The sequence below is a fragment of the Rattus norvegicus genome, chromosome 15, assembly GCF_036323735.1.
Source record: "Rattus norvegicus strain BN/NHsdMcwi chromosome 15, GRCr8, whole genome shotgun sequence".
NCBI lineage: Eukaryota > Metazoa > Chordata > Mammalia > Rodentia > Muridae > Rattus > Rattus norvegicus.
The window spans coordinates 3,778,544-3,805,135 of NC_086033.1; the positions used below are offsets into that span (position 1 = coordinate 3,778,544).

The 26,592-nt window shown below is 43.3% G+C and overlaps 1 protein-coding gene across 30 annotated transcripts in view; it reads left to right on the plus strand.

Annotated features, from left to right (window-relative positions):
- The window catches only part of Usp54 (ubiquitin specific peptidase 54), a 100,923-nt gene that overhangs the window by 72,531 nt on the left and 1,800 nt on the right, over positions 1–26,592 (plus strand). For 25 of the 30 annotated variants that reach the window (XM_063274518.1, XM_063274535.1, XM_063274515.1 and 22 more), the window contains 7 exons: positions 3,464–3,597; positions 7,515–7,682; positions 11,351–11,470; positions 12,408–12,603; positions 15,358–16,754; positions 21,218–21,336; positions 25,284–25,470. In XM_063274518.1, coding sequence (XP_063130588.1) covers positions 3,464–3,597; positions 7,515–7,682; positions 11,351–11,470; positions 12,408–12,603; positions 15,358–16,754; positions 21,218–21,336; positions 25,284–25,470 — 2,321 coding nt within the window. Of the gene's footprint in view, positions 1–39; positions 3,337–3,463; positions 3,598–7,514; positions 7,683–11,350; positions 11,471–12,407; positions 12,604–15,357; positions 20,045–21,217; positions 21,337–25,283; positions 25,471–26,592 lie in introns of those variants that run through there. The other 5 variants (XM_063274539.1, XM_063274540.1, XM_063274541.1 and 2 more) reach the window with 4 other exon arrangements.

Genomic DNA, 26,592 nt, shown 5'->3' on the forward strand with positions numbered 1-26,592 from the left:
GTATGGTCTGGCCTTTTAGTAACACTAGTTCTTTGAAGCAGCGTGAGCTACCTCCTTGGAACTTTGAGCTCTGGGTGTGCCAGTGAAGAGAGAGGTTTCACATTCTCTACCAGCTTTCCTATGGCAGCAGCACCCTCTGTTGGGAGGAGGGGTAAAGGCAGTGGTTTTTTATTGCAAGCATTAGCTGTGCAGTCGTAGTTGTTTAGTACACACTTAAACACAACAGAGTAAAGTTGGAATAGTACAGAGAACGCTTACAGGGCTGACCGTGAATTAATTTTGTAGCCCAGATTGACCTTAAATTTAAGCTGACTCTCTAGCCTCATTTCTAGAGTGCTGAAACGACAGGAGTGCCCTACTGTACATATTGTGAATATTTTTTTTTTTTTGGTTCTTTTTTTTTTCGGAGCTGGGGACCGAACCCAGGGCCTTGCGCTTCCTAGGTAAGCGCTCTACCACTGAGCTAAATCCCCAGCCCCTTGTGAATATTTATAATAGTGCATATTTATTTCAAAACTAGTTTAGGAGGGGCTGAGGAGATTACTTAGGAGTTAAAAGCACTTGTTGCTTTCGCACAGGACTCAGATTTGAGTCTCAGAACCCAGGTTAGATAGCACACACTCATATACATAAATAAAAAAATAATTGTTTAGAAAATAAATTGTTTCAATAGAAAAATGAGTTAGTGAATTACATTAGAGAAGACATCTAACCTGTAACCTTTTCTGTCTTGGTTTTGGATTCCTGGGGAGCAGATTATGAAAGCATTGATAATCATAATCTTAGGCAGTAATAACCGCAGCTTGGCAGAGCTCATTATGCTGTGCTTAAAGGCTGCGTTTTCCTCTCGGTGCATTGTTTTTATTGAGTTGCTATAGAAGCAGAATTCTTACCCTTCTAGCTGTTTCGAAAAGAGTGATTATATCTTCTGCCAGGATGTTGGCATCTCCTTATTCTTCTGCACTGTTCTTGCCTGACTACTGGGCCCTGTTCAGTTTTATACCTGAGAAAATGTTACAAAGGTTTAATAAGTTGGGCTTGAGTCTAGCTCAGTGGGTAAAGTACTTGTTAGCATGGTAAGATTCCCAGTCTTGTCCTTCAAAATAAACGACTTCCGTGACAAAGAGGAAGATAATACCTGTGAGAATATGTATGATATCAGTTCAGGCCATAGATTTTGAATGTTTACTAGATTCCAGATACTATTGATGCACAAGATGTCAAGGAAGTAAGATTTTAAAAAGTAGCTATAGCAGAATGAGTGAGTTTATTAAGTAAGCAAGCAAAAGATAAAAGAATGAACAGGGGGCAGCAAATATGCAGTAAGACATAATAAAATCTGATGTAATAAGACATTCAGAGATGACTAGAGTACCTCAGTTGATAACACAAGCAAGAGATACCATCATCAATCTGCAGCTCATAGACACTCAGCAGAGATTGACAGTGGATGGCACTTGAAGTAGCCAGTGTGAATTCCTGAGAGAACCCTGAGCAGAGCAGAGAGAGCACAGAGAGCACAGAGAGCAGAGAGCAGAGCAGAGAGCAGAGAGCAGAGCACAGAGAGCAGAGAGCAGAGCAGAGAGCAGAGCAGAGAGCAGAGAGCAGAGCACAGAGAGCAGAGCAGAGAGCAGAGCAGAGCAGAGCAGAGAGCAGCGAGCAGAGCCGAGAGCAGCGAGCAGAGCAGAGAGCAGAGCAGAGAGCAGAGCAGAGAGCAGAGAGCAGAGCAGAGAGCAGAGCACAGAGAGCAGAGAGCAGAGCAGAGAGCAGAGCACAGAGAGCAGAGAGCAGAGCAGAGAGCAGAGAGCAGAGCAGAGAGAGCAGAGCAGAGAGCAGAGCACAGAGAGCAGAGCACAGAGAGCAGAGAGCAGAGCAGAGAGCAGAGCAGAGAGCAGAGCAGAGAGCAGAGAGCAGAGAGCAGAGCAGAGAGCAGAGCGCAGAGAGCAGAGCACAGAGAGCAGAGAGCAGAGCACAGAGAGCAGAGAGCAGAGCAGAGAGCAGAGAGCAGAGCAGAGAGCAGAGAGCAGAGCAGAGAGCAGAGAGCAGAGCAGAGAGCAGAGCAGAGAGAGCAGAGAGCAGAGAGCAGAGAGCAGAGAGCAGAGCATTCCTTGGCTGAGGCTTCCAAGTAAAAGAGAAAATAACAGCAAATAAATAATGCCATCAAACTGGGGCTTCCAATCCTCCAGCAGAAGTTGGCTGGAGAAGCCTAGCAGCCAGCTGAAGCTCCCGCTGAGAGAGTCCAGGTAGAGGGTTCTCTTCTGACCTTTCTGTGGGTGACCTTTTATTTACTTTTTCTATTGTAGGCATTTGTACATTGTGGTATAAGCAATAATAGCCTTGTCTGCTACTTAGTAACTGTTCTTAAGGATACAGTATTTTATTTTGATTTGTTTGGTTTTAGTGAAATTATATTTTAAATGAGAGAGAGAGAGAGAGAGAGAGAGAGAGAGAGAGAGAGAGAGAGAGAAAATATGAATCTCAGAGGACAACTTATGGAAGTCCTTTTTCTCCTACCACTTGAGTTCCTTGGTTTGACCTCAGGTCAAGGCCATGTGGCAAGCACCTTTGACTACTGAGCCATCCTAGCAGTCTAAGGACACAATGTTTTTGACTCTCATAGCAGCTTGCTATTTTTCTTTCTGTTAGCTGTAGAGTTAGTGAGCCTGTCTGCCTAGGACAGGGAACTTCACGGAGACTAGATAGGCCCTCCTCACCCCCACAATGTTCTTTCTTCTCTTGTTTCTCCTTCCCCTTCCTTCCTTCCTTCCCCTTCCTTCCTTCCTTCCTTCCTTCCTTCCTGCCTGCCTGCCTGCCTGCCTGCCTGCCTTCCTTTTGTTTTTTGAGACAGAATTTCTCTCTATAGTTTTAGTTGGCCTGGAATTCACCTTATGGACCAGGCTGTCCTTAAACTCACAGATATCCACCTGTGTGCTGGGATTCAGGGCATTCTCTATCATATTCCTCCCCAGAGTCTTTAACGAGCATAAATAGAGAATTTACCAATCAATGCAATGTATATTACAGAAGTTGGCTCTCCTACCTCCCTCCCCCCAAAAGAGGAATTTTTTTTTTTAAATTTTTAAATTTTTTATTTTTTTCGGAGCTGGGGACCGAACCCAGGGCTGAGAGGAATTCTTGATCAACTTCTTGATGCTTAAGCCTGGTATTCCTATGTTTATTTCTCTGCCTCAGCCTCAGGAGTGGCTGTGTTATGGTTTTGATCCATGATCCTTGGTTCTCACACTTTTATGATGTTTGCTTTCTTTTTTTTTTTTTTTTTTTTTTGGTTCTTTTTTTCGGAGCTGGGGACCGAACCCAGGGCCTTGTGCTTCCTAGGTAAGCGCTCTACCACTGAGCTAAATCCCCAGCCCCGATGTTTGCTTTCTATTTTGGATTTTAGTCTTAGGAATGTTGTTAGAAGCCACTGCTTGAAATTTTTTATACTTTGGATTCTCTTTTAAAGGGATCAAAGCACAAAGAGAGCTGTTGGGTTTGTTCCTTCTTGGCGTCATATCCCAAAGTCTCACAGCAGTAGCATCCTGGAAGTGGACTCCACAGCACCCGTGACTGGCTGGACAGAGACCCAACCTTTCTCAGGTAAACAGGATTTGGGGAGCTGGATTTGACCACCAGGTCTATTTGGGAATCAACTTTATTGAGCATACTTCAACTAGTAGATAGTTGTTTGAGAATTCCTTTAAAATGTAATGTGTATGCTAGAGAACAGTTAGTGCTTGTTTTTTTTTTTTGTTTGTTTGTTTGTTTAGTTTATTTATCATATACAAGTACACTGTAGTTGTCTTCAGATACACCAGAAGAGGGCATCGGATCCCATTACAGATGGTTGTGAGCCACCATGTGGTTGCTGGGAATTGAACTCAGGACCTCTGGAAGAGCAGTCAGTGCTCTTAACCACTGAGCCATCTCTCCAGCCCTAGTTAGTGCTTGTTAAACACTATGAAGACCTGAGTTCAGTTCCCAGCATGCTGGGGAGACATATCCATGGAGCTCACTGTGTAGTCCAGCCAAAGTTGAATCAGCAAGTCCCAGGTCCTGCTGAGAGAACATGTCTCAAAAAGCAAAGTGGATATACTAGGGGTAGTAGTCAAGTTTGACCCACACCTACCAGTGAGTACACATACCATCCAAGCACAGCCATCCCAAGTCTAAGTGTGGAGGCTTTTCAGCTTCTTCTTTTTTTCTTTTTTTTTCTTTTCTTTTTTTCGGAGCTGGGGACTGAACCCAGGGCCTTGCGCTCACGAGGCAAGCGCTCTACCACTGAGCCAAATCCCCAACCCCTAATATTTATTTTTATTATATTTATATATATATTATATTTTATTATTTATATATTTATATATTATATTTATTATATATAAGTACACACTGTAGCTGTCTTCAGACACACCAGAAGAGGGCATCGGATCTCTTTACAGATGGCTGTGAGCCACCATGTGGTTGCTGGGAATTGAACTCAGGACCTCTGGAAGAGCAGTTGGGTGCTCTTAACCACTGAGCCATCTCTCCAGCCCAGCTTTTCAGCTTCTTCCTCTCAGTTTCTCTAGTTTTTATTTTCCATGACTTGCCTGAATGTTTTAACAAAAATTTGTTAAAGAATTTTGTGGAAATGAGGAGGAACAGAAATATAGTGCACGGTGGTAAAATGGTTTCATTCTTTAGAAGCATAAGTTCTCGGGCTTTCCTTCGTATTGGCAACCTCTTGAGAAGTGAATTCCTCCGTGATTTCTGTTGTGAGCTGTGATACAACACAGATGTGTGGGCAAAATATGAATTAGCAATTCAGGTTTGCCCACCCTTGCCTCTATGTCATAGTCTCATTTACCAGTAGATTGATAGTTACGAATGGTCCGTAGAGTTAGGTGGAAAGGTGTATGCAGGAGCAGTAATAGAAAAGTGGGAACTTGGTTTCTTCATTGGTGGTGACTGAGAGTTTTACTGGGTATAGTATTCTAGGCTGATATCTTAGGGTCTTCAAGACCTCTGCCCAGGCCCTTTCAGAGTCTCAGATGAGAAATCGCATATAATTCTTATGGGTCTGCTTTTATATGCTACTTGACCTTTTTTCCCTTGCTGCTTTTATAACTCTTTCTTTGTTCTGTATATTTTGTGTTTTAATTATTATGTGGCAGGGGATTTTCATTTCTAATCTAATCTGTTTGGTGTTCTGTAAGCTTCTTGTACCTTTTTAGGTCTCTTTCTTTAGGTTAGGGAAATTTTCTTCTATGAGTTTGTTGAAGATGATTTCTGGGCCTTGGAGCTGGGAATCTTCTCCTTTTATTCCCAGGAGGTGCCTTGTCCTGCAGTGACTTGATGTGTGGGGTATAGGAGGTGTTGTATTTATTAGTGGGGGGTACTCCTAGAGGGTGCTTCCTCTTCTCCAAAGAGAAGGGGAAGGTGAAATGTGGGGAGGATTCGTGTGAGGCAGGTACTGAGAGGAGAGGAAGGACTGATATTGGGTTGTAACGTGATATGTCTCTGTTGTATCACAGCTCACAACAGAAATCACTGAGGAATTCATTTCTCAAGAGGTTGCCTATATGAAAGAAAGCCCTAGAACTTATGCTTCTAATGAATGAAACCATTTTTACCATCGTGCACTCTATTTCCTGCTCATTTCCACAAAATTCTTTAACAAATTTTTGTTAAGACATTTGGGCAAGCCATGGTGTTTGTGTGTGTGTGTGTGTGTGTGTGTGTGTGTGTGTGTGCGCACGCGTGCATGTGTGTATGTGTGTAGTGTGTGAGTGTGCATGTGCGCGTGTGTGCGTGTATGTATGTAGTGTGTGTGTATGTATGTAGTGTGTATGTATGTAGTGTGTGCGTGTGTGTGTATGTATGTTGTGTGTGTGTGTGGGGTGCTCATGCACTGCATGTGTGTAGTGTGTGTTTGTGTGTGAATGTGCATGTGCGCGTGTGTGCATATATGTATGTTGTGTGTGTGTGCGCATGTGTGTGTGTGTGTGTGTGTGTGTGTGTGTGTGTGTAAAACTGAAGGCATGAACTTACTTAGGTGTGTGTACTGACACTTGCTAGGCAGAGAGATGCCAGCTCCTATAAAATTATATACTGTCCTGTTCACATTTTAATTTATTTTATGTACAGTACTATTACTTTAAAAACTTGTGAATGTGGATGACTACTATTTTCTTCAGAAAGGTGGCACCTTTTCAGGATAATAAAAATTGCGTCTCATTGTTTGCCCTGTTAGTCCTCGCTTCTGGGTCAGGTGGACAGAATAGAATCTTCTGATAGGAAAAAGATATTTGGCAAATGGTGACAACTCTTTTAGTCACATATGCACAGTGTCCACACATGAAGAAGTGTGTGTGTCCTCATGTGCTTGTGCATGTGCCCCCCCAAACCAAAAGAGAAAGAAACTGAGCTATAGAAAGAAATTTGTGCCAACAATTCAATAGCTGACTTTTACTTCCTGAGACTGAATGAGTCAGTGTTAGCACCATATACATACATATATTATATATATATACATATATATTATATAAAACTATTAACATTGAAGTCACACTATGCATACTATTTTATCCCTCACACTTTTACTTGATTTATCATGTATATAATTCTCAATCTATTTAGATTCATCAAGTCCTCACTGTGGATATTTTACAAATTGATTTAAACAGATGGTGGAAATGAAGAGAAAGAAAACCGACTAATTTTTTTTTTTTTTTTTTTTTTTTTTAGTACCAGGAATTGAACCTAGGAGTTTGGGGAACAAATATGTTAAGCAAGTGTTCTGTCACTGAGCTCTATTCCTGCATCCTTTCTGCTATTGATTTGGTTCTGAGACAGGCTCTCTCTGTGTAGTCTGTACTGGCCTGAAACTAATGTTATAGCTCAGGCAGGCCTTGAACTCAGGGCAGTTCCTTTGTTTCAGTGTCCCTAGTGCTAGCTTCACAGGTATTAGTACCACATCAGATACTTTCTGAGCCAAGGTCTCACGAAGAGATCTAGGTTGGCTTTGAATTTATTCTAGGAACCATGTAGGCCTTGGGCTTTTACCCTCTTCCACCACCATCTGCAACAGCTGGGATCACGGGCTTGTGCCAACAGTCCCAGCTCAGTTTGACATACTTGACTGACGTCAGCTCTACCATTTGCCATTGTGTTACCTTTCTGTGTCTCAGTTTCATTTTCTTCTAAAAAGGATAACCCGTGTCCCCTTTACCTTATCACTTGAGAGAAATAAAGGAAAAAATGTATGTAAAAAATGCTTTTAAAGTTGTTCCTAGTATATTGAAAATACTTTATTAGGAGTTACACTGTTACCATTCATGAGATGTCGAAAATATGTATGTTGTCAACATCATCATTATTCATAGCCTGTATTCTCTCTAAACCTAATAAAGAAGGAACATCCAAAACACAGCTGGAAAGCAAGAGTTCCAAAGGAAAAATGGCATTGTGACCATAAACTAGACAGATAATTCAGCTTGATTGTGGAAGGGTTGTAATTTATCTTTCTTCTATCTCAGATGGGGAGATCACCTCTAAAAGTGAGTTGGATGAACTTCAGGAAGAAGTGGCCAGGCGGGCCCAGGAACAGGAACTTCGAAAGAAACGGGAGAAGGAATTAGAGGCTGCTAAAGGCTTTAATCCCCATCCTAGCCGATACATGGACTTGGATGAACTACAGAATCAGGGTAATTGTGAGAATTTGGTTGTAGGTAATGGGGACAGAGAGAAAAGGCAAAACATAACACCCACACTTGGAAATCCACGGTTTAGCAATATTTGATTTTATCTCAGTTCAACCACTGTAATAAGAGCTAAGTTTGGAATTGAGAAACTGATTGATTGGAGAGAACACTACTAGGAACATCCACTAAAAGCCTGAAGGTTATCGGCTGGAGAGATGTCTTAGTGGTTGAGAGCACGGCTGATCTTCTAGAGAAGTTCAGGTTCGATTCCCAGCACCCACATAGTGGCCCACAACCATCTGCAGCTCCAGTCCTAGGGCATCTGATGCCCTCTGCTGGCCGCCTCCTGATGGAGATGGAGCCGGAGCCTGAGGCAGGGAGTGCGCCAGGCGGGCTCGCGGCTGAAGGGTAGCCCAGGTCGTGATTGGCTAGTTTTGTTTTCGTTTTGGTTTTAGGATTGGGGTTGTTTTCCAAATGGGGTTCTCCCTTTGTTACCCAGGGAGGCCTTGTACTCCTGTCTTCCTGCCTTCGCCTCCCAGGTAACTAGGAAGGTAGCTCTCTACCACCACACCCATCCATGATTAACTTTTGATCCCATGACAGCTCGCTCCTAGATCTTAGATAAAATGCATGGACTTAAACGTTCCCAACTGCCCCATGTTGGTTACTTACCCCAACCAAAGACAGAAACAACTCGGCTTTAGGCTATCACACTGCAAGAGACTCGTCTTCAAACAGGAGTTAGCAGCTTGAGGTGATCTTCTTTATACAGGCTTTGAAACATTTACCTGATTTTTTTCTTTCTCTAAAATGAATTCATTGCTCTTATTACTCGGAATCTGCTGATCACACAGCATGAAGTCTAGGATTTACTACCCTTGGACTAGCTGCTTTTCCTCAGTTCTTTGCACACTTAAAGCAGCCGTTTGGACTAAGTAGTCTCAATTTGGGACAGCTTTTCTTCTAATCTTACTGTGGTCTTGTCTTTTCTTGTCTTTCTTTTCTTTTTGTGATATTGGGGATTGAACTCAGGGCCTCACCCTTGCCATGGTCTCTACACCTGAGCCAGTTACCCGCCCTCTACTTTCTTTTGACTAAGTACAATTTTGTCTTCTATTTCTCATGTTATTTGTTGTGCTTGTTTCAAAATGGGTTTTAAAGCCTGGTGTGGTGGCACACACCTTTAGTTCCAGCACATAGGAGGCAAGGCAAAGGCAAAGGCGCAAAGGCGCAAAGGCGCAAAGGCGCAAAGGCGCAAAGGGGCAAAGGCGCAAAGGCAAAGGCAAAGGCAAAGGCAAAGGCGCAAAGGCAAAGGCGCAAAGGCAAAAAGGCAAAGGCAAAAAGGCAAAGGCAAAAAGGCAAAGGCAAAAAGGCAAGATCCCTGAGTTCAAGGTTAGTTTGGTCTACAGAACCAGTTCCAGGATAGCTAGGGAAGAGAAACTTTGTCTCACAAACAAAACAAAACAAAATAAACAAACAAAACCAAAAAGAAGAAGGCTTTAAAATTTCAATTCTTCTTAGCTGTTTCTATATTCAGTAATCAGTTTTTGATTTTGAACTCAAGTCCTAACAGTTTGATGTTTCAATTTTATATAGTTCTGTGTTTATGTGTTTGTATGTGCACAGTGCACATGTATGTTTTTGAGTGCATGTGGAAGCCAGAGGACAACCTTGGATATTGTCTACCTTTTTTTCTTAGTCCTCTGGGATATATTCTTTATTCTGGAACCTGCCTGAGTAGACTACCTCTGCCTCCCCAGTGCGCGGATTGCAAATGCACACTCCTGCCTGACTTTATTCAGTGTGTGTTGGGAATGAAACTCAGGTTCTCATGCTTGCAAGACAAATGCTTTATCACCTCAGCTACCTTCTCATCCCCCCCCCCCCCTTTTTTTTTTTTTGAGACCAGGTTTCATCACTCTTGGGCCTCGGCTGGCCCAGAGAGCTCTCCTTGTAGATCAGGACATTGTCACATGTGTGGCCATTCTTCTTGCAAGTGCTGAGACGACAACATGTGCCACCGTTCCTTAGTTTACAGTTACCTTTCTACTGAAAGGGGAATCTTACCATCCCTGTCCTTGTCCTTTTCTTCCTCTCTTAGTTCCACCATCCAGTAGAGTTGAATAGGAGTCCTGTTCATCGTGTTTCATTATCCGGTATTGATGAGCGTAAGAGCCCAGCCTGGGGTGCGGAGACTGCAGATGACTACAGAAGGCTAAATCCGTTGCACTGGCTCAGTGGCTGTAGTTTGCTAGGTCTTGAGAACTCTGACATGCCTGGGCCTCTGAAGTGCTGCGATTATATGTGTGCCTCCATGCCTGGCCCTTCTTTTCCCCCAAGCTACCACCTCTAATTGTAACGATGTTTAGACCCAGTTGATTCCAATCATAATGAAAGAGCTTCGGGTCTAGGCCTGGGGGAAATGAGAGATGTAGAGATGTAGAGATGGGATAGAAAGTGACTGCCAAGGTTTTCAGAACCAACCGACTTTCTACTGTCTTTTTGCTTTCTAGAAGCTCAATGCTGTAGGAATTGAATTAGTTAAGTTCTGATGGAGCCTTTCTTACCATGTCCATGTATGGAAGCTGCAGATAGGGCACTGGTGACACGAAGACAAATGACTCAGACGTTTAATCCCAGCTCATCTCATTTTATTTCTTTTCCGTTGTTTTGATATTTTGAGATATGATCTCATTATGTAACCATGAACTATCTGGCTTCTAACTTGCTGTGTAGATCAGGGATCCTCCTGCCTCCGCCTCTAGAGCACTGGGGATAACAGGCATGTGCCGTCGTAACTGGCCTGACATTTCATTCTTCCAGCCCCTGTGACCATGTGAAGGCTCAATGTCAATTCCAATCGTAGGTGAAGTAACATATGACTTCCTCCCAGTTTATGGTTAGAGATGACTAGGAGGCAAGGACATCTGACAGTCCTTCATGAAAGTGTCTTTACTGTACTTCTTAGTCCTTTCGTCTGTCACTGTTCTTTTGTAGCTCCTTTGCCCCACATGCACTGTGGGAGTTGGGAGAAATATCCTATGTTGTTATATGAGAGGTGGCTTTTTAGAGATGGATACTTTCGGTGAGTGAGGCATGATAAAAGTAAAAACTTTTCATTGCTAAAGAAAGATCAGTTTATGTAACAACAAATGCAGTTCAGTGCTATGGTAGAGTTATTGAAGTAGAAACTGTAGATAATCTCAAGGCCCAGAGGTGTACTGACAGACTGGTGGTGAAGAGGGAATTGAAGCTCGCTGTGAGAAGCAGCGAGGGCGACTCCACAGAATAGTAAGCCACACTGTGGTCACAGCAGGAAGTGACAAGGAGTGTCCTGGTATTTCGTGGAGGAAGTTCAGTTCTAGGCACGAGAGTCCTTTTGGACAATACTTTGTTCTCCGAACAGATATTAGAGTTGGAATAGTAGTATGGTACTCATATGGTTCCCCCACCTCCACTCCTCCCCCTTGCCTTTTCCGGCCTTGGTTAGATCTCAGGTAAGGCAAAAATGGGTGCCTTAGTTGTTCTAAAGGCTAATAAATAGCAATGGGCAGGCAGGTAAAAAGTAGACCAGAAGCTAACAGCAAGGCTGTGTGTCCCAAAGAAAAGAAACAGTTCATAGGACAAGTTGGAATTAATTATAATAAAAATGAAAGTGCTGGCCCTTTCAGGGAGGAGTGACGGCTTTGAAAGGTCCTTGCAAGAGGCAAATTCAGTATTTGAAGAGTCGCTGCATCTGGAGCAAGAGGGAGACTGTGCTGCCGCTCTGGCTCTCTGTAACGAAGCTATCTGTAAGTAACTCAACCGCTATGGCTGTGGCGCATCCTCACTAACTCCGCAGTAGGGACAGTGTTGTCAGGCAGATGGCCACAGGGACAGTTTTTAATGTCTCTTGAGTTCTCAAGTGGAGGCCAGTTAGCTCTCTTTCCCCTTGAGATTTCAAAATGTCCCTGGTGGTGTCACTGTGGTCTGTGGACGTTTACAGGAACAGCCTCAACAGGGAACTACAGATGGACTCTAACCCAAATAAAGTCAGCTCCTGCGCTCTCTCTAGTCAGAGCAGCTCCGAGGTAGCCTGCGCTCTCTCTAGTCAGAGCAGCTCCGAGGTAGCCTGCGCTCTCTCTAGTCACCGGCTAATGAGTAGACAAACTGAAGAGACTGCCTCTGTCTCCCTAGGCAGTAACTTTTCATTGTACTACTCTTTTTTTTTTTTGTTCCTCCCCTGCCTTTCTGGTATGCAGTACCATACTGAAACACTGAAACAGCAAGGGGCAAGGCTAAGAATTGGTACCCGACTCAAGTGTGGCCCCATGAAGCTGTGCTCTGTAAAGACAGGTTCAGTTTGGACCTTACTTTTGCCACTGGCCATCAGAAAGGGGGAGTTGGGAGCAGAGCGTGGGGACCGGAGTCAGACAGGTCAGGGAGAAGATGGGGGGCAGCCTCCCCGTGCTGGTTTACCTTCCTGGCTCCTCTTAAGTTTGTTTTCTTTCCTTTAGTGTTTTGTTTGTTTCAGTTTTAATTAACTTGTTTGGCCTGTGTGGCTTCATGAACGTTTCCTGGAGCCAGAGCTGGTTCTGTGCTCAACAGCGCATGTGTAGTCTATGCCTTGCATTCCTGCTGCGAATTTTGTTTTACTGCCTATCTTTGCTTGGTTTTAGTTTAGTTTTTGTTCTTTTATTTTTGTTTGTATTTTGTGTTGTTTCTGCTATATTTTCTTTTGCATTTTAGCTAAACTAAGACTTACCCTGCATGATGCCAGCTCTAGCACGCACAGCAGAGCCCTAGTCGATAAGAAGTTGCAAATCAGTATTCGAAAAGCTCGAAGCCTGCAAGATCGCATGCAGCAGCAGCCACCATCGCAGCAGCCGGTGCAGCCCTCAGCCTCTCTCCCATCACAGGGGGGCGGCCTCCCTCAGCCGACCAGGTAGTGCTTGAGAACCAAAGTAGCTTATGGACACGGGGAGGAAGTGACCATGGGTCTCCATAGCAAGACCTCTTGCCTTCTTCACTACCCGGGATCATAGAAAGCTATACCACTAAGGTTTTCTTCTCTAAGGTCAGACATACAGAAGCTCATTGCACAGATGGTCCTTTTCTCAATAATTCCTAGAAAGATGCAAAAAAGTACAAAATAACAAGCTACCCAAAATTCCTGGATTTGTGTAGCAACAAGAATGTTATATCTGTATTTATTATGTTCCTATACATGGAATACCTCTCATGTTGTTGTAGTAAGCTTTTTTTTTAAAAGATTTATTTGTTTTATATATGTGAGTACACACATAGCTGTCTTCAGACACACCAGAAGAGGGCACCAGAAGATCTCATTACAGATGGTTGCGAGCCACCATGTGGTTCTTGGGAATTGAACTCAGGACCTCTGGAAGAGCAGTCAGTGCTCTTAACCACTGAGCCATCTTTCCAGCCCCCTGTAGTAAGCATTTGATTTGGGATTTCAATGTTTCCCATCACAGAGAAAATAACCAGTTTTTCTTGCTTTGATTAAACTATAGGAAGAGACACACAGATTTTCTTTGTTTGCTTCTCTAAGGTCAGGACAAGGAGAGAGTCCCAAGAGGTACTGGGGTAGTTCCCACATTTTTGGGGTATAACTATAGTAAAAGCAGAACACTTTTCTGTGTGTGCGTGTAAATGTATGTGTTGCTGGGAATAAAACCCAGGAACTTGAATATACTACTAGGCAAGCATTGTACCAGGAAGCTACACATTCTCTGCCTCTATTGTTTGTCTTCTAACCGTCAGCTCCATTATGTTTGTTAAAATTTTTGAACATTTACCTGGGTTCAGATCAGAGCCAAGTTTTATTTCTTTATAATTACGTGATGAGATAGTAGTTTCTCCCTTCTTCCCTCGTCTTTCCCTCCCTCCTTCCTCCCTCCCTTCTTCCTTCCTTCCTCTCTTCCCTCCCCTTTTCCTACCTTTGAGAAGCAGTCTCTTATAGCCTAGGCTTACTAGGCTCTGGAATACCTGATCTTTCTTTTGCCTCTGGCGTGCTAGTATTATAGGCCTGTTTAACACTACTCAGGTTGAACCCAAGGCATCCTGCATGTTGGGCCAGCACTCTATCAATTGAACTACATAGCTAGGCCACATTTGATTAAAGTATCACATTCATGGGCTAGAGAGGTGACTCAGTGGTTAAGAACACTGACTGCTCTTCCAGAGGTCCTGAGTTCAATTCCCAGCAACCACATAGTGGCTCATAACCATCTGTAATAGGATCCGATGCCCTCTTCTGGTGTGTCTTAAGACAATGACAGTGTGTGTACAGTGCACGTACATAAAATAAATAAATCTTTAAAAAAAAGTATCACATTCATGTTACAAGAGTGACTGGGTGATTAAACCCACCAACATTTGTGATATACAGTTTGAGTATTCCTTATCTAAAATGTCTTGAGACCAGAACTAAGTCACTGTCTGTCTGTCTCTCTTATCTGTCTGTCTCTGCCTTTCTCTTTCTGTTTTCTCTGTGTCTGTCTTTCTGTCTCTCCCCCTTCCCTTCCTCCATTCCACTTCCTTCCCTCTGTCTTTTTCTCTTTATTTTTTGAGATAGGGTTGCTTAGCTGACCTGGGACTTGCAAGGTAGACTGTATAGGTCTCTTAAGTTACTATAGTCTTCCTGTCTTTGGTTCCTGAATGCCAGGATTAGAGGTTTGCTCTGCCATACCCAGCTCAGATTTCTTTTTTTTCTTCTTTCAGATTTTGGAACACTCATAGATGGGTTGGGCACCCTTAGCCCTGAAAGCTGAAGCCCGAGACGCTTCAGGCCCCAAACTTATTTCAGCATTGAGCCCATACTTAAAAGAGTTGGAGTTTGAAGCACTCCGGTTATAGATTGCCAGTTTCTTAATCCTTATCTGAAACTCTAAAGTTGGAAAGGTTGAAGTTCCCTGTAAGGGTGCATTTTTCTTTGTAATAAATATAAAACAGTAAGAATTAAGCAAATGCAGTGTATCTGATGCCTCAGTGTTAGCAGAGCCCTGTTCCATCACTGTGAGGAGACATCTGAGTGCAGAGTGCAGTGAGAGTTGATGTCTGTGTACCAGGAATCTAAGTCACCGCGTGTTCAGTAGTAGTTCTTTGTTTGTTGACTGAGCTGTCCCATAGGCTCCTAGAGTGTCAGCATCCCCTTGTACAGCATCCGGGACACTTGTTGTACAGTGTGAGTGGCTTTTAGACTTTCCCTTTTGTGGAAGAGGCAATTTTTATCTTTTGTTTGTTTGTTCTTTGAGACAGGGTTTCTCTGTGTAGCACTGGCTATCTTGGAACTTGCTCTGAAGACCAGGTTAGCCTCAAACTCAGAGATCCACCTGCCTCTGCCTCCCGGGTACTGGGACTAAATGAGTGTGCCACCATTTCCTGGCAATTTGCATCTTTTTAAATTGTCCAGTACAATGTGATTGGAATGGGATATTGCAAGTAGTAAAGAATGTTGGCCAACACTGGACTTAATAACACACATACAGATTTGGTGATACTTCATTCTTTTCTTTTGTGAACCTGTAAACTGTTGGCTTTGTTTGTGTTTGTCTTTCTTATTCTGTTCATCATATCTGTGAATAGTTAGAAGCAGAGCGGAATGAATTGTCCTTTTTGGAAGGTTTATTGTTAGTCAAGGCACCGATGTGTGACTGGTTCTTTCCATCTGTTTCAGTGAACAGTCTGTCCCGCTCCAAGTACTGCTAAGCCAGCAGACACAGCTGGAACCCTGCAAGGATTCAGAGCTCGGCGCCACTTCCCCTTTCTTCCACTCACCTGCTTCCTGCCCTGAGCCACACTCATCCCTCGTCTCACCGTCACCTGCTCAGTCTGTCTCTCAGCACAGTCCTCCTGGGACGTCTGCCTTGAAGCTCCTGAAGTCTTTTGAGGTGGATATCGTCAACCACTCTGCATTTCACAGGCAGGATTTACCTAAAGCAACAGGTAGAACTGAGATGAATTCTCAACATGAATGCCTGCCCTTTGATGCCCTTGAAGATAGGCTCCAAGGTCACAGGGAGGACAACAGCTGTTGTAGCAAATTCCCACCCCAAGAAGGAAGAGACACAACTCAAGATCAGCTGTTGGAAGGAAGGAAGACTCCTGTTGACATATCCATGGGGATGCCTTGGTCACATTCAGCAGGAGGAGCTACTTCTGAGAGAGTTATGCATAGCCTAAACAGTCCTTCAAGTCCATCAGCTCAGCCTGCTGTTCCCCCCTACGGTGCCTGCCACCCTATAATGTCTGCTGCTGCTTCACCTGTGCTTCATGCTGCTGACCCCATGCAGAAACTTAACCAACATCTCCAAGCCCAAAGTCTCCAAACTTCATTGGCTTCAAAAGTGGTCAGAGGCAGTGAGGAGCCCTATAGGCCAGAGTTCCCCAGTACAAAAGGCCTTGTCCGCTCATTGGCAGAGCAGTTCCAGAAGATTCGGAATACTTCCACGAGAGATGTTATAGGTTCCCAGGATCGAAGTTTGCCAAATGGTCTAAGGAAGAGCTCTTCTCCTTCTGACTTTATGCTTCCATTATCCCAGGGTCCAGAAAAAGAACACTGTCGTTGGGTAAACCAGCCCCCTTCTCCAGATGGCAGGGAAAGACAGCCCTGCTGGGAAGAACCTGCAGGGCATCCTTCTGTTTCCATTGACTCTGGGCTTCCTAATGGTGAAGCCTCGAGGAGAAGACAGCCCAGACTGGCCGAGGCAGACATATACCAAGGAAAGCTACCCCAAGTGACAGATACTAGGCCCACGGAGCTGGGCAGTAGTGTCAGCTTGGGGACTTCTTTGCCTTTGGATTCTTGGGTAAATGTCACAAGGCTCTGTGATTCTCAAGTTAAACACAGGGCTCCTGGGCTAGGAGTCAAGTCCTCCTCCCATGATTCCCGTACATGTGTAACCTATCCAGAAAGAAATCCTATCCTTTTGCATCCACACTGGAACCAAGACACAGAGCAGGAGACGTCTGAACTGGAGTCTCTCTACCAAGCCAGTCTCCAGGCCTCCTCTCATACTGGCTATTCTGATTGGAGGTCACAGGATGTGGCCTGGCAGCCACTTAGCCTAACAGGTAAAACTAACCAGTGGTGGGGTCATATAAAAACTGAAAGCCAGAGAACAAGATCAGAGTGGGGCAGTGGTCTGTATGGTATGGCTAGCTTACCAAGAGGCAATGAAACCTCTGGCTTTCCTCATAGGATCTTCAGGACAAGGGCTAGGCATTCTTTTTCATGGTCAGAATTGAAATCGGGTCAGAATAATCATTGGGAGAGCAATTCCCTCCTTGTAAGGAAATGACTACGTAAGTATTGGCTGGTGGGTTCTCCAGAATATAGTGCAAAGAACTGCTTCACAGGATTTTGAGAGTGAGTTACACAATACGGGGAAGTCTGAGAAGAGTCTTCTTTTTCTGTGTTTTAGATGTTAAACTAATCCAAGAATCAGACTTCAGGTTCATCTTGCAACAAGGATAGCTACACTAAACCACGTCACTATGGCATTTTGCAATTTTCCCAAGCTAGCAATATCAAGACCCTCCCTGGTTCTTCCAGGAACTGTTGCGTATGTTTCTTTGATATTAAGTAGATTCAAGAGTTCATATTAAGATATTTCTGATATGCATTCTAGTGTGGACTTTATAATAGCATTTACTAAGTACTCTTTAGGCATACGAGACAGGCTAAAAGGGAGATTTTCATGAATGAGGAGAAGCTGGAATATATACTTCACTATGCTTTCTTCTAATGTGAGAAAAAGATATGCAAACATTAAGTTCAAACTAAACGTTTACAAATAACAGTATCATGCTGAGGAGGTGGTTTAGTGGGTAAAGCATTTTCTGCACAAGTCTTAGACTTGAATTCAGCTCACATGATCTACATAAAGGTAGGAGGAGGTTTAGAGGGATGGCTCAGTTTGGAGACTGTCTCACCGTGGTATTGAACTCATTATGTAGCCCAAGCTTACCTTAAATGCATGGTGATCCTCTAGCCTCAGTTTCGTAGGGTACTGGAACTCAAGGCAAATGCTATCCTAACTACCACACCAGTTTTATTTTAACTTTATTGGTTATATCTGTACACCATGTGCATTCCTTGTACCTGCAGACCAGGACAGGACATGGGATCCCCTGGATGGAACTGGAGTCCCAGATGGTTGTGAGCCACCATGTGGTGCTGGGAATCAAACCTAGGTCTTCTATGAGAGCAGCCAGTGCTCTTAGCCGCCCACCACAGCCAGTTTAAAGTGTTTTTGTCACTTTCCACAGAGCTCTGCTCCAGCAGCAGCCCTATCCCTTGTCTCTCCTCCCTCTCCTTACTCCAAATACACACAAATGTTTCCTGTGTACACTGTTCCCCCTGGACATTTCATATGAACAAAATATTCAGTGATAAATGACCTCACTGGTTATTACATATTAGTTCCTGAAGAATTATATAAACTCGGTTTTTCTTCTATATTTTAAATTTTCTAGTACTTTCAAGTTGCATAGAAATAATTTTATCCATGTTGTTGAACTAAAACATTGAAAGTAGCGTTTGTTAAGGAAATTTCAGGCCAGATGTGGTGGGGTAAGTAATCTCAGCACTTGGAAGCAGAGGGAGACAGATCCTTGTATGTTCCAGGCCAGTCCAGTGTACATAGTGAGTTTCAAGTCAGCCACGCTTACAATTCAAAAAGCAAGAAAAGAAAAAATTTAATACATTAAAAAAGAGTAAAGATGAATGCTATAATTAACCCTGAGGTGTCTAGTACCAGTTTCCATGGTGATTAACTTGGCACTTCATCAACAAAAGGCCCGTTTTGCTGTGGCCATAACACCTCCACACTACGTTTCCTTCCTCACTATACTTTAATTTTTTCATAAGATTATTATTATTATTATACACTAAAATGGGCCTAGTCACATTGTAGTTCTTTAACAGAACTGTACGATGCATTGCTTACAAGTCGGTGCTTTGACAGTTTAAGCGGCCTGTAGATACACAAGAGCTGGTTGCTGTAGTTAGCACTTCCGGTGCTCAGGCCGTGCCGTGCTGTGCAAGCTGACAGACTGAAAGAGGCTTTGCTCATGTGCACTTCTTGTGTCTTTCACAGCACATGTTAGGAGTACATTGTTTCTTTTTAAACATACATTTAGTGTGGATTGAGAGGTGGCTCAGTGGTTAAAATCATTGAATGTTCCTTGAGAGGACCCAGGTTCAATTTCCAGCACCCACAAGGTGGCTTCCAGCCACATGTAACTCCAGATGTAGGGAATCTGATGCATTATTCTGTTCTCTGCAGGCACCAGACACACATGTGGTACACAGATATACATACAGGCAAAACACTCATATCCATAAAAAAATTACAAAGTGACTTGAGTTTGTTCAGTCTAAAGATTTAAGAGGTAAAAATTATAAAAATCGGGGTTGGGGATTTAGCTCAGTGGTAGAGCGCTTGCCTAGCAAGTGTAAGGCCCTGGGTTCGGTCCCCAGCTCAAAAAAAAAAAAAAAAAGGGAAAAACAAAGACTTTGGATTTGACAACAATTTCTTAGATGTGGCACCAAGAAAACAGTCAATAGATGGAAAAAGATAAACCACGCTATATCGAAGTTAAAACTGTTTGTGATCAAAGGACATTGTTGACCTCTAGGTGTGCATCAGTGGTGGGGCATTAGCCTTAGCATGCATGAGGCTGGGTTCAGTCACCAAGATCATAGAAAAATAAAATCAAGAAAGGATGTTATATGGGACTGGAGAGATGGCCTAATGGCTTAGAGCACTGGGTGCCCTCACAGGTTCAATTCCTAATACCACATGGCAACTCACAACCGTCTGTAACTTCAGTTCAGGAGATTCAATGCCCTCTTTTGGCTTTTGTGGCTACTGCATGCAAGTGGTACACAGACGTATGTATGTAACATGTATACACTTAAAATAATTAAACAATACAGAAGACAAAACAAATGAAACATTCATTTAGTATGTGTGTACATGTGTGCGTCTCAGCATGGGGGCAGTGTTCAGTGGACAACCTGCAGCAGTCAGCACGTGTGTCTGTGTCCTACATGTGTGCAGCACCTGTGGAGGGCAGAAGCGAGAGCCATGTTCCCTAGAACAGAAGTTATAGATGGCTATGAATTAATGAGTTGGTGATGAGAATTAAACCTAGGTCTTCAGTGCTCTTAATTTCTAAGCCATTTATTAAAAAACAATTTGAACTTCTTTATCCTTCTCCCTCCACCTAACAAGTACTGAGATTGCAGCTGTATGCCATTACAGCAGCCTACATTTTTAAATTATTTATTTGTTGGACAGCTTTTTAAAGTAAAAATTCCTGCCAGTCAGTGGTGGTACACACCTTTAATCCCAGCATTCAGAGGCTAAGACGGGTAGATCTCCAAGTTCAAAGCCAGCCTAGTCTATAGAGCAAGTTCCAGGACAGCCAGGGCTATACAGAGAAACCCTGTCTCCAAAAAACAAAGCAAACACCAAGAAGTTGGTGTTTTACATGTTTACGTGTCTATTCCCCCTTTCTACCTACTAAGGCTTGAGCCCCCAATGCTTCATGTATGTTAGTCAAGTGTTATACCACTAAACTATATAGGTATAACTTTTAAAGCTCTCAGATGAATCAGTATGATTATGAGAATCAATGCATTAAGTAACAGGAATTTTTAAAATAACTAATCCAAGCACTGACATCGACAGTATACTTAGCACGCTCTCTCTCTCTCTCTCTCTCTCTCTGTACACATATCAAAGTATCATATCCATCCATCCATACCTCCCCCCCCCCAAATGTAGGTCAAGGGTAGGCACATTTTCATGACATAATTAGTTGGATTGGGGATACCCCTTGTGGGGGAGTTCATATATCCAGTTTAAAGCAGTATTGATGGTTGATTATAACTTAAGTGATTGGGAAAAGCTAGGAGTAAGTGGGATAACAATATTACACATGCTAAATATTCCTGAAGTGATCCTGCTCAGAGAGAGAATGGGAGAGCATCAGAAGCTAAGAAAATACTGTGCTTAACATTGAAAGACTTAAGTTTCAATTCTGGTTAAACGCCATCTCAAGCCTCTGGAACTCATTTCCCTATTACATCAAAGAAAGTTTGATTTACAATAGTTATGATCGTTTAAATTCTGAACCAAACTGGAGATACCATTTCCTTTCTTCCCACACTCTGTTAGAGCAGGTCACTGTGTCAGATAGTTTCCTTTACAGATTACAAGTACTGGGCCTGATTCTGAACACAAAGCTCATTCTATTCCTAAAGGAGAAATGTTGATGGGTGACATATTCAGCTGGCTGTCCTGACAGCTCCTTTCCTGAAAATGTCTTCAGTAGTTTTGATTTTTGTGGCCAATAGGAATTTATCTATATGGTGAAATTTGGTATTTATAGATTCAAGGAGCATACTTCTCCACTGAATTCAGAGATGCATTTTAATTACTTAATGAGAGAACTCCACGTTTGTTCTTCCAGGCTCAGATTCTAGAGGAGAGATGGCTTCAACTTGTTTCTGTTTTCCTCCTTAGGTTCTGCAGATGGCATGGGGAGGAGACTGCACTCAGCCCCTGGTCTTGATCTTTCAAAGACTCCAACAGCAGAAATGGAGCGCATTCTTTATGAACCGAGTACAGTGCCTGTCTCTCAGGTATCGGCTTCTAGTGCTAAGGTGCTGGACTACTCAGGTGCTGTGCTAGAGAGGGCATGCAAAGAGGCTGGAGTGGGATGAGGTTGTTACCTGGTGACCTACCACCTTTGCAATTGAACTACTTGTTAATTGTGACTTGTAGCCAGTTTCCCGTATCCCCGAGCACAGGGCCTGGGGGAAAACCACAAGTCTGATGTTTTGCATCTGGCTGTGTGTATCTGCGTGTTTGAAGACGAGTTGTTTGTCCCAGGGCAGCCATGAAGCAGAGGAACAGTGACGAGAAGGGTAGCAGGCAGCATGCCTTTCAAAGGCACAGTGTGTGATTTGTTGTCTCCAGTTACAGACCCTCTAGTAGTCCAGTTACTAGTGTGTTCATGAATGAACAAACCTCCAGTAAAGCTAGCACCCTGACGATCAGTCACTGCTCAGGGACTGGATCGACAGGGATCAAGTTTTCAAATTGTCGGCAACTTTATTTTCAAACCATAACAAGAGTTATGGAAGCCTTGAGATCTGAGACAAGGTTTAACTGTGTCCATATTCCTGGCAGTTCTCTGAGTCGCTCTGTAGACCATTCTGCTCTTGAATTGATGGTGCTATCCTGTCTTTACCTTCCGTCTGTCAGGAGTGATTGCTGTCACAACTGCACCCAAGGAGAGGAGCTCAGTCAACAGACGAAATAGTGTATTGTTGGCTAAGCTTATAGGTAGTCACTCTTCTGAGAATGTTATATACTTTGCTAAAACAGGTTGAATTTTCACTAGTGTAAAGGTGAGAATATGAAGCACCCTGCTTTGAAACTTGTCTACCAGATTAGTTGGATAAAAATGTAAAAACAGGTCTTATTTTGTTTGCTTTGTTATTGTTGTTATTTTTATTATTTACAGGGTCTCATGTACTCTCCCTAGTAGAACTCACTCTGTAGACCAGGCAGGACTCCACGGAGAACTGCCAGCCTCTGCCTCAGAGTGCTGAGATGAGAGGCGCGCACCACAATACCAAGCTTTACCTTTGCAGAACCAGGACTGACCCAGGACCTCATGTGCCAGGAAACCCTTCCATCACCCAATTATATACACTAAACCCTTTAAAATGGGTTATAAATTAAATACATGGTACAATTAAAAGGTTCAAAAGGACATATATCTCCATCCAGTTTCCCTCCCAAAAAGAACTCTAGGGTTACTGAGTGTAACTTCCTATGTGGACATTTCCTCTTCCTTCTCATTTTCTTTCTCTCCTGTTTTTCTCCAGTTTTTAGTCTTTTCTTCCTCCTCAACATTTCCTTCTCCTCTTCATCTTCTTTGGGAAAAGGTAGATTCTCTGGCAGAGCATTTGTCCTAACATAGTTCCGTGCATTTAATTGAAATGTTGTTTTCCCAGGAGAGCTGGCATCTATCCATTGCATCGTGCAGTTATTTATTGATGGAGCTACCCTGTAAACCGGTGCCTACCTGACGCCGTTTCTGATGCTGGTTCAGTGTGCTGAATGACTGGTCTAGTCTGGTTTCATGGAGCATCTAGTCTCCTGCAGAGACAGTACACACACAAACAGTTTTATAGTGTGATTAAATCCTAGCTGCTATGAGACCGTCCTAGACGGTGAACTACCAGGGAAAGGAACAGTGAGTCCCCAGGCGCTGGTGTGAGAAGGCTGAGAGTGATGAAGAGAAGCCATGGCAGGCTGACAGTGGGAGGAAGGACCATAAGCAGGAGTCAGGTCACGGTCACAGAGTTCTGTAGGTCACATAGGCCTTGCAGAGCATAGAGAGAAGGACATATATCGGAGAGTCAGGAAGTAAAGGCAAGACGTGGTGCCTGTCTGCCTGCCTGCCTGTCGGCACACAGGGGAAAGAGGAAAGAAGAATGATATTGTGGGTTGGTAATTACATTTGGGAGAATTAAATACACTTAAATTTTGGTATATTATGTACTACTGGAAATAGCCGGTTAGGTCTGGATATGAAACATACGGCTTAGAAGTAGAGAATTGGATTGGGATTCCTTGCCCCTGAAAAGAAGGAAAAGGATAGGAAATGGGTCAGCACGTACTTATGAAGAGTCTCATATTTAAGGTGGTTCTTTTTCTGAAAAGGCTTAAGACAGTACAGGCAAGGTGGCAAGAGCTAATGTATTATTGATTAAGTACTTTAGACAGTTGTATAGATTAGTACACTATTTACTAAGTATTTGCATTGTTTCAGATGTTAGGGATACTGAAGTTAAATGTATTCTACTGCAGGAAGGAAGGCAGTCGTCAATGATGGTGCATTTCTCTAGGGTTGCTTCTAGTTAGGACAGTAAGTGGTGGTCAGAGGAATCAACATCTGATCCACGATCCCAGTGATCGGAAGTTTAGGGCCATGACACAGAACTCCTGGTGTGAGATAGGATGAGCTGGTGTTTGCGAGACATTAAGAATGACCTGCTGAGGGACGCTTGTCTACAGTATTGACACTCATGAGGCTGTGGCTGGAGGCTTTGCTTTGGTTGGAAAGCTGTTCAGTGCCTGGGTGGTGGCAGCACTGCACAACGTAACTCCCAGCAGTCCAGAGACAGAGGCAGGGGATCTGTGAGTTGGAGGCCAGACTGGTCTACAGAGCAGTCCCAGGACAGCCAGGGTTACACAGAGAGACCCTGTCTCCAAAAAAAAAAAAAAAAAAAAAGAGAGAGAGACAAAAACAAACGAACTTAGGTCCTGGAGTCACAGACATCTGTGAGTTGCCATGTGGGTGCTGGGAAGAGCAGCCAGTGCTCCTAACCACTGAGCCGTCTCTCCAGCCCTGAAAGCTGCAGTATTTTAAGTTTGAGCCAGCCTGCGTCACATAACAATATGCTGTCTCCAAAATAATAATAGTAATAGTAATAATAATAGTAATAAGCAAATCAGAAAAAAGTGTGTGTGAAGAACACAGAGACAATACAGGATTAAGTGAGAAAGATCAGCTGTGGTGTCACTTGGGACCTTATGATATAATTGAGCAAACAGGAAATGGGAAGATCAGATTAAGGCTTCTGCAATGCTCCAGGCAAATTTAAATATGAAATCCATATGTAGAAATGTCTCTTTGACCATAGTGAATGGGAAATAGGAAGTTAAGGCCAAAACCAATATTTATGTCTGAGTAACTCAGAAAAATGTGGTACCAAGAGGAGGCTTTTGGAAAATGTTATTCAATTTTGAATGTTTCAGTGTTTTTGATAATATTTGAAATATTTCTGGGTCTTTACCACAAACGTGGAGTCACGGCAGAACATAAGCACCTGGGAGTAGGGTCCTGTGTGACCTTCAGAAGAGACAGCTGTGGGCTGAGCTGTCAGGGCAGAGCAGAGTCCACCTCTGTCTCAGCAGGTAGTTTGGTGCCTCTTAGTCTGCTTAAACACATACCTGCACCTCCTCCTGTCTCTTTTCCTGTCCGTCTCCTTTAGCTTTTGGGGTAGAGGGATTAAACCTAGGGCCTACTCTACAATTGAACTAAACCCACAACCCCTATTTGGTTCATGCTTGTAGTTTCTTTCCTTTTTTCTTTTCTGTTTTTGAGATATGGTGTTGCTTGTATAGCCCAGACTGGCTTTAAACTCAGAGCAGTCTGCTGAGCACCACTGATGAGAGCTGTGCACAGATCAGCGTCTTCAGCTCTCAGCTCCTGTTTCTAAGGTTCTGTTTTAGTCTCTTTAATTGTACAGTTAGCATTAAAGTGTTTGCTAAAGACCCAGACGGTGGACCTAGGAAGGTAGAGGCTGCGAGGAGAGTGGTAGAAGGTGAGCATCTTAGGGGTTTCCTGGAAAGGCCATCAGGTAACGTGTGCAGTGATGTGAGTCCCTCTCTAGAGGTGTGTTGTACTCTGGTTCCTTCCATTCCCTCCTGCTTGCCTCACTGTGTTTATCCAACCACATCCTGCCGTGTTAACCCTCATCTTTGTGTTTTTGTCTTGTCTCATTATAAGGATTCATCAAACGTGAGGAAAAAGACTTTGGAAACCGGGCACCATTGTTCCAGCTCCTCTTCCCTCCCTGTCATCCATGATCCTCCTGTATTTCTCCTTGATCCTAAACTCTACCCTCCCCAACCACAGTTCCTGTCCCCAGATGTCCTGATGCCCAGCATGGCAGGGGAGCCCTATAGATCCCCAGGTAACACCCCCAAACTAATATTATCTGCTAAAATGTGATTCTTTTTCAGGGTCAAATCAGTATACTTCCTAGGAAAGTGGGGTGTCGCAAGCTGGAATGGAATAAAAGACATAAATTACTGTTTTAAGATCAAGCACTGATCTTCATGAAGTATGACAATAATTTTTCAGATACCTTGCTTCACTCATGAATGTGAACCAACCTGTTTCAGTCATGAAGGAAAAAGCTTTGAAGTGATAAAGTGTAGTTAATAACTACTCTTCGGAATTTCCCCAATTCTCCCCTGTTGTTTATTAAGTCTTAGCTGAGGGATGATGTAGGAGGACAGAAGTGAACGGAAGACTGGGAAGACACTGTACCTTGAGAACACATGTCAAACGTATAGACCCACATAGTTCCTGGAAGATGGTAGCACCCTTCTGGCTTTCAGTGACTTCCATGGAAGATGTTCTTTTTTTACTCCTTCTGGGTTTAACTTACATTTTAAGTCTTTGGTTCTCAAAGGGGAAAGAGAACCTACTACTTGCTACTTAACGGATATTGGACAAAGATTCTTCAAAACATCATATAGTGCACAGAGCAGTCCCTTCTATCCTCCATAAAGAATTATCAGCCCACCATATCACAAGTGTCATAGTGAAAAAAATGTATAGAGAAAAGATTTTCTACATTGTGTATGAGGTAAGTGTGATATGAACAAAAGCAGCGACCTCAGAAATTGAACAAGGATTTAAGTAGAGGTCATCTAACAGCAGTCAAGGTACCCATGTTAAGATAAGCCAAGCGGCCCAGCAGTGGTGCATGTCGTTAATCCCAGCACCTGGGAGACAGAGGCAGGCGGAGGCCAGCCTGGTCTACAAACTGAGTTCCAGGACAGCCAGAGCCACACAGAGAAACCCTGTCTCAAGCTGCCCACCCCATGAATAAAATATAAATCTTAAGAAAAGAAAAGCCAAGTGAGATTTTAGTGTAATTGTTATAGGAGTTTGCAAGAGAAATTGTAAATCCACTTGTACACGTGTGTTCGTGAGCGTTTGTTAGAGAAGGATTGTACTGGAAGTACTCATGGCAATACCTAAGATAGAAAAGATTGCTTTTGGCATAATATTTAGGAGTTGTTAG